This window comes from Bombyx mandarina, chromosome 22 (genome assembly GCF_030267445.1).
Source record: "Bombyx mandarina strain Sakado chromosome 22, ASM3026744v2".
NCBI classification, from domain to species: Eukaryota; Metazoa; Arthropoda; class Insecta; order Lepidoptera; family Bombycidae; genus Bombyx; species Bombyx mandarina.
Window position 1 is genome coordinate 9,212,311 of NC_143228.1, and position 14,840 is coordinate 9,227,150.

General features: G+C 34.7%; 2 protein-coding genes across 2 annotated transcripts in view; both read left to right on the forward strand.

Moving 5' to 3' along the window:
• Nucleotides 1–2,904: 2,904 nt before the first annotated feature.
• On the forward strand, nt 2,905–14,318 carry l(3)mbn (lethal (3) malignant blood neoplasm). The gene is made up of 4 exons (XM_028176673.2): nt 2,905–3,073; nt 7,098–7,248; nt 11,885–12,016; nt 12,377–14,318. Exons 1-4 carry the CDS (start codon nt 2,990–2,992, stop codon nt 13,843–13,845), a joined length of 1,836 nt encoding a protein of 611 aa, XP_028032474.2. The 5' UTR covers nt 2,905–2,989; the 3' UTR covers nt 13,846–14,318.
• A 414-nt stretch (nt 14,319–14,732) lies between these two features.
• The window catches only part of LOC114244690 (uncharacterized), a 41,058-nt gene continuing 40,950 nt past the window's right edge, over nt 14,733–14,840 (forward strand). The window contains exon 1 of the mRNA XM_028176576.2: nt 14,733–14,796. The gene's annotated coding sequence lies outside the window, so the exon portion shown is untranslated. The remainder of the gene's footprint in view (nt 14,797–14,840) is intronic.

Below are 14,840 nucleotides of genomic sequence, written 5' to 3' on the forward strand. Positions count from 1 at the left end.
GTTAACAAAATTATCTCAAGCAACTTCTCATACCTCGGAAAGCAACATTTAAAATATTCTGTTTTTAATAATGGCATTTATAAAACAATTAATTGCGATATAATCTTTGTTTGTAACTAATTTACGACTCTACCGCAAGTATAGGTAATAAAATATACAATTTTTATGAACAAAATAAAAGATACTTAATTAAAACCACAACAAAACTAATATTTTAAGCAAGATAACTTAAAAAACTAATGTGCAAACATTATTGGAGTTCAAGTCGTTTGAGCAGAAAAATAAAAGTAATATAGTACTTTTATTTTTCTGCTATTGGCAGTAAACATTACTATTTTAGTATTTATCCCTTCCAGTGACCAGTTGACATGATATGGACGGACTGCTTATCTGACCATTTAATCTATTAATTGTGTTACATACAATACAATAGTATTTACAAGGCTTCGCTGTCTCCCATAAATCTATAAAAATGTTTATCATATTATTTTTATTGTCTATGAACATAACACACAATTCACGTGCTGTTCAGTGTATGCCAAAGCTTATAGACGATGCCCCAACCACACATGAAATCGAAGTCACAATTTGTTTTGTTCAATAATTATCCTCCTTTCAAACCCGAACGCACGACTAGTCAACATATTTTAGATTTAAACTTATTTTGCGTGACATTTCTTACGAGTATTTCGCGCCGTCGCTTTCAATGAAAACGGGCCTAGTGCAATTTTCTTATTTTTTTTTTTTTTTTACTATTCTCCCTTCCTAATCGCTTTACTCTTGAAAGAGTGGCGAGTCTTGAGACGATTGTCGATGACCAACGTCGTTAATCCCCGCGGCATGACGGCGCGTCAAGCCGCCCGGATTGTAAAACAGCTCTTTGAACCCTTCAAACAGAAAGGCGGTTTCACCACGGAAATAGGCGGTATAGGCGGGAACATGTCCTTCTTCAAACGAGGCTTGTGGAGAATATTGAGCGGTAGATAGCGGCTTGGCTCTGCCGCTGACATTGCTGACGGCCATGAGCGACGGTAACCACTTACCATCAGAAGGGCCGTACGATCGTCTTCCTGCTCGGGCAATAAATAAAAAAAAATCCATTATAGGTTGCCCGAATAGTGAATAAGATTTCCTCATAATTGTTTTGAAGAACACATGATGCGTGTAAACAGACCGTTAAATTTCCAAATTAAACATTGTGGGTGCTTAATTCCTTAACTCTTAACTTCCCTGATTAAAGAAGAAACGTATAAAAAGAGTTAAAAAATACTCTAAGCACGGGCCGTATCTAATAATATCAAAATTTCGGTGACGATATACTTTTAGTGACTATTGATTCCTGGAATCGCTTAAAAACCTGCTTATAAACTCGCCGCCATTTTTTTATTGCTTAGATGGGTGGACGAGCTCACAGCCCACCTGGTGTTAAGTGGTTACTGGAGCTCATAGACATCTACGATGTAAATGCGCCACCCACCTTGAGATAAGTTCTAAGATCTCAAGTATAGTTACAACGGCTGCCCCACCCTTCAAACCGAAACGCATTACTGCTTCACGGCAGAAATAGACGAAGTGGTGGTACCCACCCGCGCGGGCTCACAAGAGGTCCTACTACCTTCTCTACTAGAAACTCGAATATAAATAAACAATGCAATTACAATCATCATCTATATGTATTTAAACTATAAATGCTCTATTGAACGAATATTAATGCGCACAAATTGTAATAAGTGCAATGTTATTGTGAGGACTCAACAAAGCTCGTTGAACTCTAACTCCCTCACACCGCAGCAAATAATAAATAAATAAACAATAAATAAAATTTAATAACATCTCGGTATATTAACAGGACTCAATGTATTATATATTGGTTTTATAATTACAATTAAATAACCAACTTAATTAAGTTCGAGAAGAATAGTTACCTAACAACTCGACTTAAATGAGAAAAAGAGCGTTTAGTCCTTAAGATACATCAAAAGTACAGTACCTACGCTTATAGTAATACTTAATTGAATATGAAACTCGTAAGGATTAATCCAAACGAAACAAAGGTTCGTGCAGCTCTCGTTCACGTCATGTGCGAGTGAATAATTAAACAAGCGTGGCACGGCTTTGATGAAAGCAAACAATTAGTGGAACGATTCATATGTCTTCTTTTCAACGATGCTAAGCCGTGTTGTAAGCACACATAGATAAGACCACCTTCTTGCCTATTTCTGCCCTGAAGCACTCCTTCGTTCGAAGAGTTTTGGCAGCCTCTATATAAAATTAACTCTATACTATATAAAATAGACCTAAAGCTTATGCCCCAGGATGGGGAACAGCACACACATTACAACTTATAAGGGTTCCGTTAACCATTTTTGACACCAGAACTCCAGACTCCAAACAATAAAAAAAAAGATAGATCACCTATGCAATTAAAACATCAATTGTATGTCCCAAGATAGACAAGATGTCAAGCTGTCTATAGGCTCCGAAAACTGCTTAACTGTGTACGTGTGGTGAGAAAACTTGTCTACTCATTTATGTTACATATTAAAGTGATTAATATTTACTGGTGACTTCGACTAAATGCTTAATTACTTTTAAACTAAACGGAAGCCTTTGCTGGGTGTTACATTCAAACGTTAATGAAACTAAAGAATTTGTTTCATCAATATAAACACATGCTTTATGAATCATAAATCTTATTGTAATCAGCAAAAGTGTTCGGAGCTTTTATTATACAAAAAAAATCACATTAATATGGCCGCAGTAAAGAACTTTTCAAAAATTTAAATTACGTCACGCGTGTTTTCCTAGAACATAAAGAAAACAGTACATCGAGACGTAGAATTTTTTTTTTTTTTACGTAAAATGAAACACATCATTACCGTCGTATTAAGCCTTCAAGGCACGTACTCGTTCGATAGGTATAGCACATCTGTGTGCTTCTGATCCGCTTGTATGTTCTATGCAAACGTATTAATAAATTACGTGATCCATGCAAACGGCACAGTCTCGTTCTAACTCTTGCGCAACGGGCCGCGGAACAGGCCGGCAGGATAGCGTTCCAATAAACGTCACAGTAAGTAATTCATTGAAAATAACATAATTTTAATATAAATAAATAAATAAATATTTACTAACAATCACGCCACGTTAACTGGTCCCGTGATAAGTTCGTAAAGAACTTGTGTTACAGGTACCAGATAACGGATATAAATGTATGATTTTTATAATACACATACATATATTTAATATACATCCATAACCCTGGAAAAGACATTTATATTTATCATACAAATATCTTCCCTTGGCGGGATTCGAACCCGTATATAATCGTATTTATTACGTTATTAATAAGTTCTCGTAATTTATAACAATAGTAGAATAGAGTAACATATAGCAATACGAAAACATTGAATTCCGGGCATATTTGTGCAAACTTAAACAATATTAATGGCTTTCTATGAAAAATAAAATATTTCGTCATTTATAAAATAGTACCAGTAAGCGGTAATAGAATTTATTTTCAAAATAAAATAGGAAAGCTTTGTTCGTAAATAAATTTAGCGAAGAATATAAAAGAATCAATTGCATTAATTGTCACAAAGATTTGAAACGATGATTGCAGAATACATTTTTATCGTATTTTCATTTATTAAAAACAATTCTTCTTCATAATCCAATAAATAAATAAATAGTTTCAACAAATGATCAAAATATAATGTAACTCAAACAAATGTATTTTAGAAGTTTTTACAAATATTTTAATAACAATTTGATTTCTACCAAAAGGTCAACTAAACCAAAAAAAAAATTCTAGTTTAATTACATGTAAACTTAAAGTACATTGTTGATGTCTATGAGCTCCAGTAACCACTTAAAATCCGGTGGGCTGTGAGCTCGTCCATCCACATAAGCAATAAAAATAAAAAAAAACAGTGGCCTACGGTAACTATTTGAGAACAGGCAGGTCGTCTATACTGAATAGTGATATGCGCTATTTAAGCCTCAACCTAAAGTTCATTTTTTTTGGTGTTAAATCTAAAATTTTTAGTAACATTGAAGAACCCACTCCCTTTCATTTTATTAAATTGATCATAAATCAAATAAAAATGTAGCCAATTATACACACTGTCCAACACAGTAAGTTTTGCGTAGCAAAAAATATCAAATCAAAATATCAACGCGACATTTATCCACACTTTTTATGTAATAACCGTTGAAATTAAAAAAATTGAAATATTGATACAAAAAAAAACCCGAAACAAATTACCCATTGATTCGTATAGTAAAAAACATTAAACACTTTCACGTTTTTTGGTCTGTCTTTGACAGTGGTGTCAGATTACCGGTAATCTGAGGGTCATATTCGTCGTGTCGGGTTATAAAAGAAGTAATTCTTCACATAAATCAATCACATACAATTGACAAATTCATTTTGATTAAAATATCCATCAATCGCGTTTGAAATTAGCGATAAAATATTTATTCTGTTTGCAAAGGTCTTTTTGTAAAACATCTGTGAATATTTTATTTGCTCGTTTTGTTTATCCTTTACATAAATAACTTTTTTAATAGAAAAACTCTGGTTTTGTTGTGGCAGGATATTTTGTGTTTGCCTGCACTCAATGACAAGGGTCTATAGATTCTGACGCGAATCGGGTATAGGTAGGCTTCGGTTAAAAGGGTTTCGGTTTCGGTTTAAACATGAGACTCTAACCTCATGTCTCAAGAGGGGTAGAGATACATTCACGTTGTACTATTGATTGACCCCAATAACTTCTGAAGAACAAGCCGGTCGTGAATACGTTCGCACTCGTATTTTCTGTTCGATACAAGTTTGATTATTTCCTTGCTTTTGGGTAAATAAGATTGTTAAATGAAAACGGTCAATTAGAGATTTTAGATTTAATCAACTCGACGTAACGAATATCAACTGTTATATGTTTAAAAAGGTTGTTCACAAAAAATTTAACGTTCATTTGATGTATCCGATTCATTTAGAAGCAATAAATGTCGTAAATGAACCGAAACGAAATATTATTTCTTATAAAAAAAGCGATCTTCATTAATGAACGCTACACGATGTAAACAGACAAACAGATTGTATTAAATTTTTTTTTATATTTTTTTTTGTCTAATATTAATTTATTTATTATTAAAAAAAAGAACACAATATTCCTAACCTAAAAGCACATGTTATTATCCACAACATGCTTCGTCAGATTACAGAAATAAAATTATCAGCAACATGCTTCGTAAAAAATTTGTATTAAATTAGATAGAAACAATACAACTTATTGTTTTAGCTTCCAGCTTGACGTTTAAATCATTTGATAAGACAACACAATTTAACGACAGTGAAATTACTTAATTCACAATCTAAGTCCGTGCTGAGTAACTTTTTTAATGGCATTTCAGTAAAGTTTTCTGGCATAACATCAATGCACTGTAGGTGAATTGTGTGTATGTGTGAATTGTGGGAGAAAGGTGAATCCGAATTGTTTAACAAATCAATTGTTTAACGCTAATAAAAAATCGGTTAATAATGATTTACTGGTTATTAATAATTCTTATAAGTTTCAGGGAACTTTTAGGAACATAGATTTACAATTGTATTTTAGTGATATAAAAATATCGTTTCCTATATGAGATACTGAAAATAGATTTTTAGTTGCATTCAATTCAAAGCTTGAGCGTTATGTTCTTTCAATGACTAATGCGCTAAGGTAGTTAATGCGATCTAGAAATACATTTACAGATGCTTCATAATATTAACATTATGTACGTTGCACTCTAGCTTTGACTAAAGTAGCAGTTTATTTAACTATACAAAATACAATAACGTGAAGTGTGTTCACTTGAAGTAACAAATTTGAATAATTTGGTTTCACAATAATAATTACATATTACTGTATTCACGGTCGAGTCAACAATGTCACGTTACCGAATGCAAACATAAGTGACGTGTACTGTTAAATAATTCTGTTACTCCCGTTGCAACTAAGAAATATTGTTCCTTCCCAATGACATTCCCCGGCCTATTAATATTAATTGTTTATTAACTTTAGTCTATTCTAAACATGTAAATATTCTGTGTAATTTTTTATCTGCTAATAATATTTATCTCTAAAGTAGTTAGTCTAACATATATTTGTTTGTGCTGTTCTTAAAGCCACAGATTCGCGTATGGAAAAACCGACCAAATTTATTTGTATTTAGATTTAGTAATTTTTTCCCTCTCTAAGCACCTGTCATTTTTGTAAATACTTTGACATTGGCAAAATCAATGCCAAAGGCGTTGGAGCCATATTATCTAAAAGAAGAAGAAGAAGAAATATTGTGAGACGTGATAATAAAACGCGATTGATTTATCCCGCTTTGGTCGGTGCGAATTCGAATTAAAATAAACAGAAGCGACCAGGCGGCATCTATCGATCGCACATCCGCATTTCGGTTAAGTTTTATTTGAAAATATATTTGTCGAGTGCTTCAAATTTATTGATCTGCAGTTACGTCACGGATGTAATTAGCATTATGTCATGCATCACGGAAATATGTACATCAAACTGTATTACATACGATAGGCGTTAATTTAACTTTTTCTCGTACTGCTCAAACAAGTACGTTAAGTTACGCTTAAGAATTTATTGATCACGAATCTATGCACGTAATAATTTCTTTTGATAGAACTCTAAACCAGGGACGTACACCAAACGAGTGTAATATCTTATACCTTTAAACGAGCAATTCTTGTATGTATATATATAATCTGAATCTCGGAAACGGCTCCAACGATTTTCATAAAATTTAGTATACAGGGGATTTCGGGGGCGATAAATCGATTTATTTTCAGAAAACGTTGTTTTATTCGTGTTTTCTATAATCAACTCTTCCCGACATCTATTGGCGAATAATAATACTATTTTTCTTAATTGAGGGCAACTAACCGCTTTAAAGACACAACAAGAGGGCGTTATCAAAAAAAAAACGAGCAAAGCTCGGTCATCGTCTACTGTATTCTTTAAACGTCAGTACGTCTGACGTTTTTGGATCTGTGGGTTAAAGTTACCATTCCTAATCTAATAAAACAATATTTACAGATGGATCTACTCAGAAATATTAATATTATTGTGGTGATTGCTACATGCATATTACTCCAAGCAGAAGGAGCCGACAAATATACTGATGAGAAAAGACCGTACGAATTCGGTTTCACGATTGACGGGCAGCAGCATAGACACGAAAAGAAAGGTAATCCACTTAAGTACATCGTATGTGACGTAGCGTGGGTAGGCTTTCCACAAGATTTTACTGCTGGTAGGACCTCTTGTGAGTCCACGCGGATAGGTATCACCCTGCCTATTTCTAGCGTGAAACAGTAATGCGTTTCGGTTTGAAGGGTAGGGCAGCCGTTGTAACTATACTTGAGACCTTAGAACTTATATCTCAAGGAGGGTGGCGCATTCGCGTTGTAGATGTCTATGGGCTTCAGTAACCACTTAACACCAGGTGGGCTGTGAGCTCGTCAACCCATCTGAGGAATAAAAAAAATGGACCAACGACAACGATATTGAGGTTCGCGGGGATCCGCTGGATTCAAGCATCGTAAGACCGATCTTTGTGGCGAGGCGTGGGGGAGGCCTTTGTCCAAAAGAATGGGCTGATAGAATAGAATATCGTGTGTGGAATACATTTACTCAATGTTGCTTGTAATTATTAAAACTTAGTTTTATATTAGGGTAATTTAAAGTTACGATAACAAATAAAATAAACATCAATTTTTGGGATGTTATGTAGGCTCCACACACATCACAACGTAAATGCCGGCACCTACCTTAAATGTGATTAAGCTTGATATGTGATTAAACTCATAATATCTTTTAAGCCGTTACGCGTGATTGCTACGCGGCAGAAAAGGCAAAATGTTAAACCGTATCTACCCGTCTAAGATTCAGCTATCAATCAAAAGGAATGACTACGGCTCTTTCTCTCTTTTGAGGGTATTCGATACTTCCCTGGCGACTAATTATAGCAGCCGTATCATTACCTATTTTTCTACCTAAGTTCCTAATAACTAAGCTTCTAATATTTCAACTACTGATGATAGGGCATGTTTTCGAAGGGAAGCTTGTCCATTATTTCAATGCAACTGGGTATTTTACTTAATAGCCCGATTTGTGTACCTTTTGCACTGGTCTCCAATTAAGACCAAGTGTGTTATGAGTTAATGTTTAATTCTGCCTATTTAAATTTAATTATCTATGCGATATCTATATATTAATACGTGAAGCAAAAACTTTGTATCCCTTTTTACGAAAATTGCGCGGACGGAGGAGTATGAAATTTTCCACACTTATAGAGAATATAGAGAAGAAGTGCACAATGCTAATATTTTTTTAAAATAATGCATGAAAGATACATTAAATCAATAAAGAAAACATTACACACACTACATACCATGTATTTGACGCACACACGCATGCATACTATTTATTGTCAAACTTTTGTTCTTGACGTCTGTGGTCAAATTGAGAATAGATTAAATATTGTTTGTCTTTATTATTATTTTTTTATAGAGTAGCCTTGGTGAAATTTGTGATTATAGAAGTATAAAATACAATCATAATAGTGTACAAACTTACAATTCCAATTAATTATAGTCGAATTTCGACTACTGCGGGACCTCTGGTTAAATTAAATTACGTAAAGTTGCCTATTGAAAATTCATCCTCCGTTATTAATTAAAATGTGACGATCACAATATTTTGTCTTTATATTATCACTAAAAAATAATGGCTAATGATAACTTCAAATTAGCTATAAAAACCAATGAAGACTACACGAAATTTCCATAATGAATTCATATAAAATAATATACGAAGCTTATTTGGTTTTTTTTTTCTTGTCTAACTATAAATATATATTTTTTATTAGAGTTAATTATCTTCATTTCTGTTTATAGAGTTTTTGAATACATTACAATAATTCTTTGTAGTTTATTTTTTAATAATGTATCTAATATTATTCGGTAGAATTTATTCAATAGTATTTACACGGTGATCTTTTCTATCTTCTCTGTATGCTCAGTTCCGTAGGTAAGATACAATGTACGTCGTTCTACTTTATCGTAGCAGATTCAATAATCGTGGGTGGGACTAAAAACGACAAAAATCCGAGACTAATCGAAGTAAGATTAATTCATGAATCTGTGAATACAACAAATCAACAGATTCTGTTCCGTTACAAATTGACTTAGCAAATGCATCCAAAATGTTTATGAAAAACCATAAGCTTATAGAATCATGCGTCCGTTCCAACATTCAGTTAATCACTGTTTACGTTTTGTATCTGAACACAAAGACAATCCTCGTTTATTATCAAAATCTTTTTAATCTTAAATTCTGTTTTTTTTTAATATTGTAATGACAGATCTCACAACTCGTAAGATGCTCATTGATCACCAAGGCTATAAACAATGCCAAGGACATGTTCCTAACCAACCCTAATATCTTTTTTAGACTCATTTCATGTTTTACTGCTTTTGTCTGAGTTATACTATTGCCGTTTTCACTGTTCGAACGCTTCAGATTCTCTAGATCATTAGAAGACATCATTCTGTTCTGTTTCCGTGTTATATCATCTATTAAACTACGTAGACTCTCAATTCCCTTATTTACTGGAAAAGTCTCATAGTTCCAGAACAGTTTTGTCATTTTTGCTGTTAGAGAGTCATATAACCATATTGTGTGTATCGTTGTGTCTTGTATCTAGGAATATGGGTAAATTGGGAGTGGGACATAAAATTTAAAAATATGTATGTATATCTGATTCATAAATATACTATTATTAGAATTTTAATAAAATAACAGGTACATAATTAAATTATATACTCGTAGTTGGTACAATGTGTTTTGTTTTGAGATGCAATTTTTTTTTCGTACCTAAGCTGATAGTCTGGAGAGGCTACGTCAGCGTAACCTTAGCGTGTAGGTGAGCTCTCAGGGCTCAAACCTGGAGGTGTTGCCAACACTAGCCCTAGCAGGCGCAGTGCTTCGCAGAATCTACCACCGGATCGGAAACGCCACCCACTGAGAAGATCCGGCGAGAAACTCAGTGGGCTGTGTCTGTGGGTTAATTTACTCGCCGAACCCTTCGTCGCAAGCCACGGGTTCGACGAGAACCGTGACCGGTGCTTGAGGTACCTAAAAGCACTGTTAGTTGATTAGGAAGATCTGAAATGACGTGTTTAGGGCGACGTCAACTGTTTACCATTCGGTCTGCAGGATCGGAATTTCCGGCGGCCACAACAAGATGGTTTTCGTATCGTGCCGCCTTCTCAAAGTGGCGAGATGCTATTGTCATTCAAAGTCAGTAGTTCATAATTCTAACCCTTAACTTCTTTGAGTATCCGATCTAACTACATGCCAGTTCTCAAAAACTTTAATCTTTACAATCAACATATGAATTTATTAACCGATTTTTTTGATACAGAACAAATTTATTGTGATGGAACCTGAGAAATTTTCTTAGCAACTATAAGTTTTGTTTAATCAAACACTTCCTGGATTCTTGGCAGAGCCTGACAGAAACTGGAAATTCCTATTAAAAAAACTTCCTAAGCTCCATCGATAAACGAAGATCGATCAGACAAATATTGATTGAGAAAATTTTTAATATAAAATATTATAAAATAAAATAATACTCTTAAATACTAAATTCATTAATCTTATCAAACTTCGATCAATAAATATGTACATTAAAGTAATCATCGGTCAATCTGTCGATGCTTAACCTTTTTACGGTCAATAGTATTCGACTCGCGATTTAAAATTTTACTTCCTTATATACGAATATACGAATTTTATAAAATTGTATAAATTGCGTATTCTTTAGAATACTCATAGAGGGGTTTTTTACGATGAAAATGATCACTTAACGAAAACTTTACATAAGTGTTTGTAGTGTAGTTAGAGGTGGTGTATGAGTAGTAATTAGCGACCCTGAATGTTGCGCCAATCATACCCGATCCTGTGGACCGAATGATAAACAGTCGACGTCGCCCTAAGCACGTCTTTACGGATCCTCCCCATCCATTAACAGTGCTTTCAGGTACCTCAAGCACCGGTCACTGTCCTCGTCGAACCCGTCGCTTGCGACGAAGGGCTCGACGAATAAGTTAACCCATAGACACAGCCCACTGAATTTCTCGCCGGATCTTCACAGTGGGTTGCGTTTCCGATTCGGTGGTAGATTCTGCGAAGCACTGCTCTTGCGAGAGCGAGTGCTAGCAACACCCCCGGGTTTGAGCCCCGTGAGAACACCTACTAGATCGGTGAATTTAGAATAACCCCTCGATTTTTTTTTTTTTTTTTTTTTCCTACCTATGCTGATAGCCTTGAGAGGCTATTTCAGCTTCACCTTAACGTTTGTAGGTGAGCTCGCGGGGCTCAACCGGAGAGTTGCTAACACTGACCCTAGCAAGAGCAGTGCTTCGCAGAATCTACCACCGGATCGGAAACGCGACCCACTGAGAAGATCCGGCGAGAAACTCAGTGGGCTGTGTCTGTGGGTTGAACCCCTCGAGGTTACTAGAATAGGTAGGAAAAAAAATACTGTTGCGCCGAGGGTCGTCAGTTCGATTTGCATAATCATTCATAGAAAATGATATACTATGTTGAACAAGTTTGTTTTGCTCTTTGTCTGGATGCTTATTTCCTATATATGTATACATATATTTAAACGTATATAAGTATGTTGGTCAGTCTCTGGTACCCATAACACAGGGAATCCATAATTGGGGCCGGATGACTGTACGTTATTTGTTCCCAATTATTATTATTATTAATATTATATTATCATTATTGTAATCTAAACATTACGCTTACAGATAAGAACGGCATTATCATGGGAGAGTTCGGATTCATCACTGCCGATGATGTATATCATGTGACAGTGTACGCTACTGATGAAAATGGAAGATTCAAAATAATTTCTATGAAGAACATACATTTGAAATCCCGTAAGTTGCCCTTAAGTCAATAGAAAAACTTTAGAGAGATAATTAGTAAATTTGATTAGGCAGCGGCTTCGGTCTGCTCCTGGCATTGCTGACGGTCATGAGTGGCGGTAACCACTTACCATCAGGTGGGCCGTATGCTCGTCTGCCTACAAAGGCAATAAATAAAAAAAGATTGCTTCGCGAAAACAATACGCAGATTAGTGATACCAACTCGAAGAAGACCTATATTTTCCCTACAATTTTAAAACACCAATATCACATCTAGTTTTAAATATATAAAAATACAAAAGAGTATTTAATGTCTAATTCAAAGATCTCGTAATGCAGTATCAATACATTCAATAATATTTTTCATTGCAGAATCAACATCGCAAAGACAGGGTCACTCATTGCAATTACCGAACACACAAAACGCTATAGCGTCAACTCAATCGCCCACCCAAAAACCAGAAAACACCCTCAAATCTATATCTATAGAACCACCAGCTAAATCCTGTTCGCATTGCAGTCTGCCCACAACTTCTACAGTTGCTCCGGCATCTGCTATACCAGCATTTAATAGTGGTGGAATTGGCGGCACAAAATCGGCCGTACAAAATAATCAAGTGCCAACTTACAATGTAAAACAAAACAATGCTGATTCACAATACCCTCAACAAGGAGATTTCAAAAACTTCCCAGGTCAACAATTCAATCCCCAAAATGTAGGAACCCAACAAACTCCTGACGCACAAAATAGCCACACATATCAAAATAATAAACAAACACAAGGAGCTTCTGGAAGTTTCGTACCACTGAGTGGTAGTGGAGGCTCACAAAATGGTTTTAAGCAAACTCCTGTCCAAGCCCTGTCTACAATAGCGAACCAAGGTGGAGACAATCCAGAATACCCAACCGGACTACGGAAAAGCTTTGATTCCCCACAAGGACAACAAAATGAATTCGGTGCTCCACAGGAACAACAAATCAGCTTTGGTGCACCACAAGGAAATCAAAATGGATTCGGTGCCACACAGGGACAAAAAACCAGTTTTGGGGCCTCACAGGGAAATCAAAATGGATTCGGTGCTCCACATGTTGCAGCTGAAGGCTTAGGAACTTCCAAAGGATCATCTGATAGTAATATTTTCTACAACCAAAATTCAAAAACACCTAATTCATTTAATCAGGGCTCGGATGAACAAAGAGGAACACGTAATGAACAAACGGGTAACAACGCTGGCGGTACTGCTAATGAAGAGATTAATAGTATTAACGCAAGTCAAACTACTACTGGAGTCGTTGCAGGATCTCGTTCACCTAAACTGTACAATGTAAAACCAGATCAATCTTCCAATGGCCTGAGCCCAAGAGAACAGTCTCGATTCGGACAAGCCAGTGGCAATAAAATTAGACCAGAAAATGATCAATCTAACAACGAGAAACCGACATTGACATACGCTCAAATCCAAATTGTTGACAAGAATACTGACATTCACTCCAAACGCCCTGGAGAAAAAGACGGATTACCTAACGGTCTTACCGAAAACGACATGGTTCATCTTCTTTATACGTTCAATTACACTTTAGGTTTTCAAGCACATTTTGAAGAAGGTTACTCGAACGGTGTCAAACAAGGATACTATTACGTTACAGGACGAAATGGGATCAGAACAAGGATCGATTACATTGCAGACGATAAAGGCTTTAGACCTAAAATATCCCAAGAGGTGCTTGATTTACTGTCTGAAGATGTGCCGAAACCTGAAACAGAAAAAGACGAAAAATACGGTCTGAAGGGCTATGAATTTAAATGGTTATATTATCCTCTCGAGTCTAAAGCGCGGTAGAACTAAAAAAATTATATCATACTAGTTTGTAAATAAATCTAACAATAAGTTAAAAATACATCACGAAAGTATTACAGTATATATATTAGTTTGCTCTAAGAATCTCTAGTATTTTAAAATTGGATGTTCTTGTAATTTGATTTGTAAAGATTCTATTTAATAGCAATCCTTCAGATTTTTTTACTAATTAAAGATAGTCAAAATAAATCAGCAAAACTTATGTTTGTGTTACACAATACCGTTTTCATTTTCGTAATATGTGAATTTATATTGATTTAGAGAAGATAAGATAGGATGGTACCTTTTCTACTTAACGTCTTTAACTATCGAAAAAACTTTTTGCAGTGATTGTGTTAATTTTTTTTTGTAAACTGTAATTATACAGTTTGTGTTACAGTATTCTAGTTTATGCTTAGTAAGAATGAATAAATAGACATTCTGCTAAGTAATTAATAAAGGTGCTGAAGTTAAAATACATATCCCATTATTCATATATATTAAACCTATAAATAAATTTAAATATAATCCAGCAAAAATCTTATTCTATCTGTAATCAACATATCATTACTAATTCTGAAATAATATATATTCATAGAAATCGATTTATACTTAGATGTTACTGTGTTATTGGCGTTTATTAACACATAAAATATTTTAGTAAAAATTTTAACTTAATTGCAATGAAAATCCTTTTAAAGCGCCATCTGTTGCAGTTTTATTTTATTAATTTCCTATTTAAGCCCTAACTTTGCAGTTACACAAATGGTTTATATTAATTATAGTAGATGGCGCTATCACTGACAAAATTATAACTTAATAGACTTGTACTTAGAGGAATTTTATTAAAACCGTGTTAGTAAGCCGTGACGTAGGCCATCTACTTGAAGTCTTCAATTCAATTCAAATAGAAAACAAAAAAAAACATGAAGCAGCGATTGTTATACTATCCATGTGAGTCTCTGTGATGAATATTGATATTAAGGAGCCGGAGATTC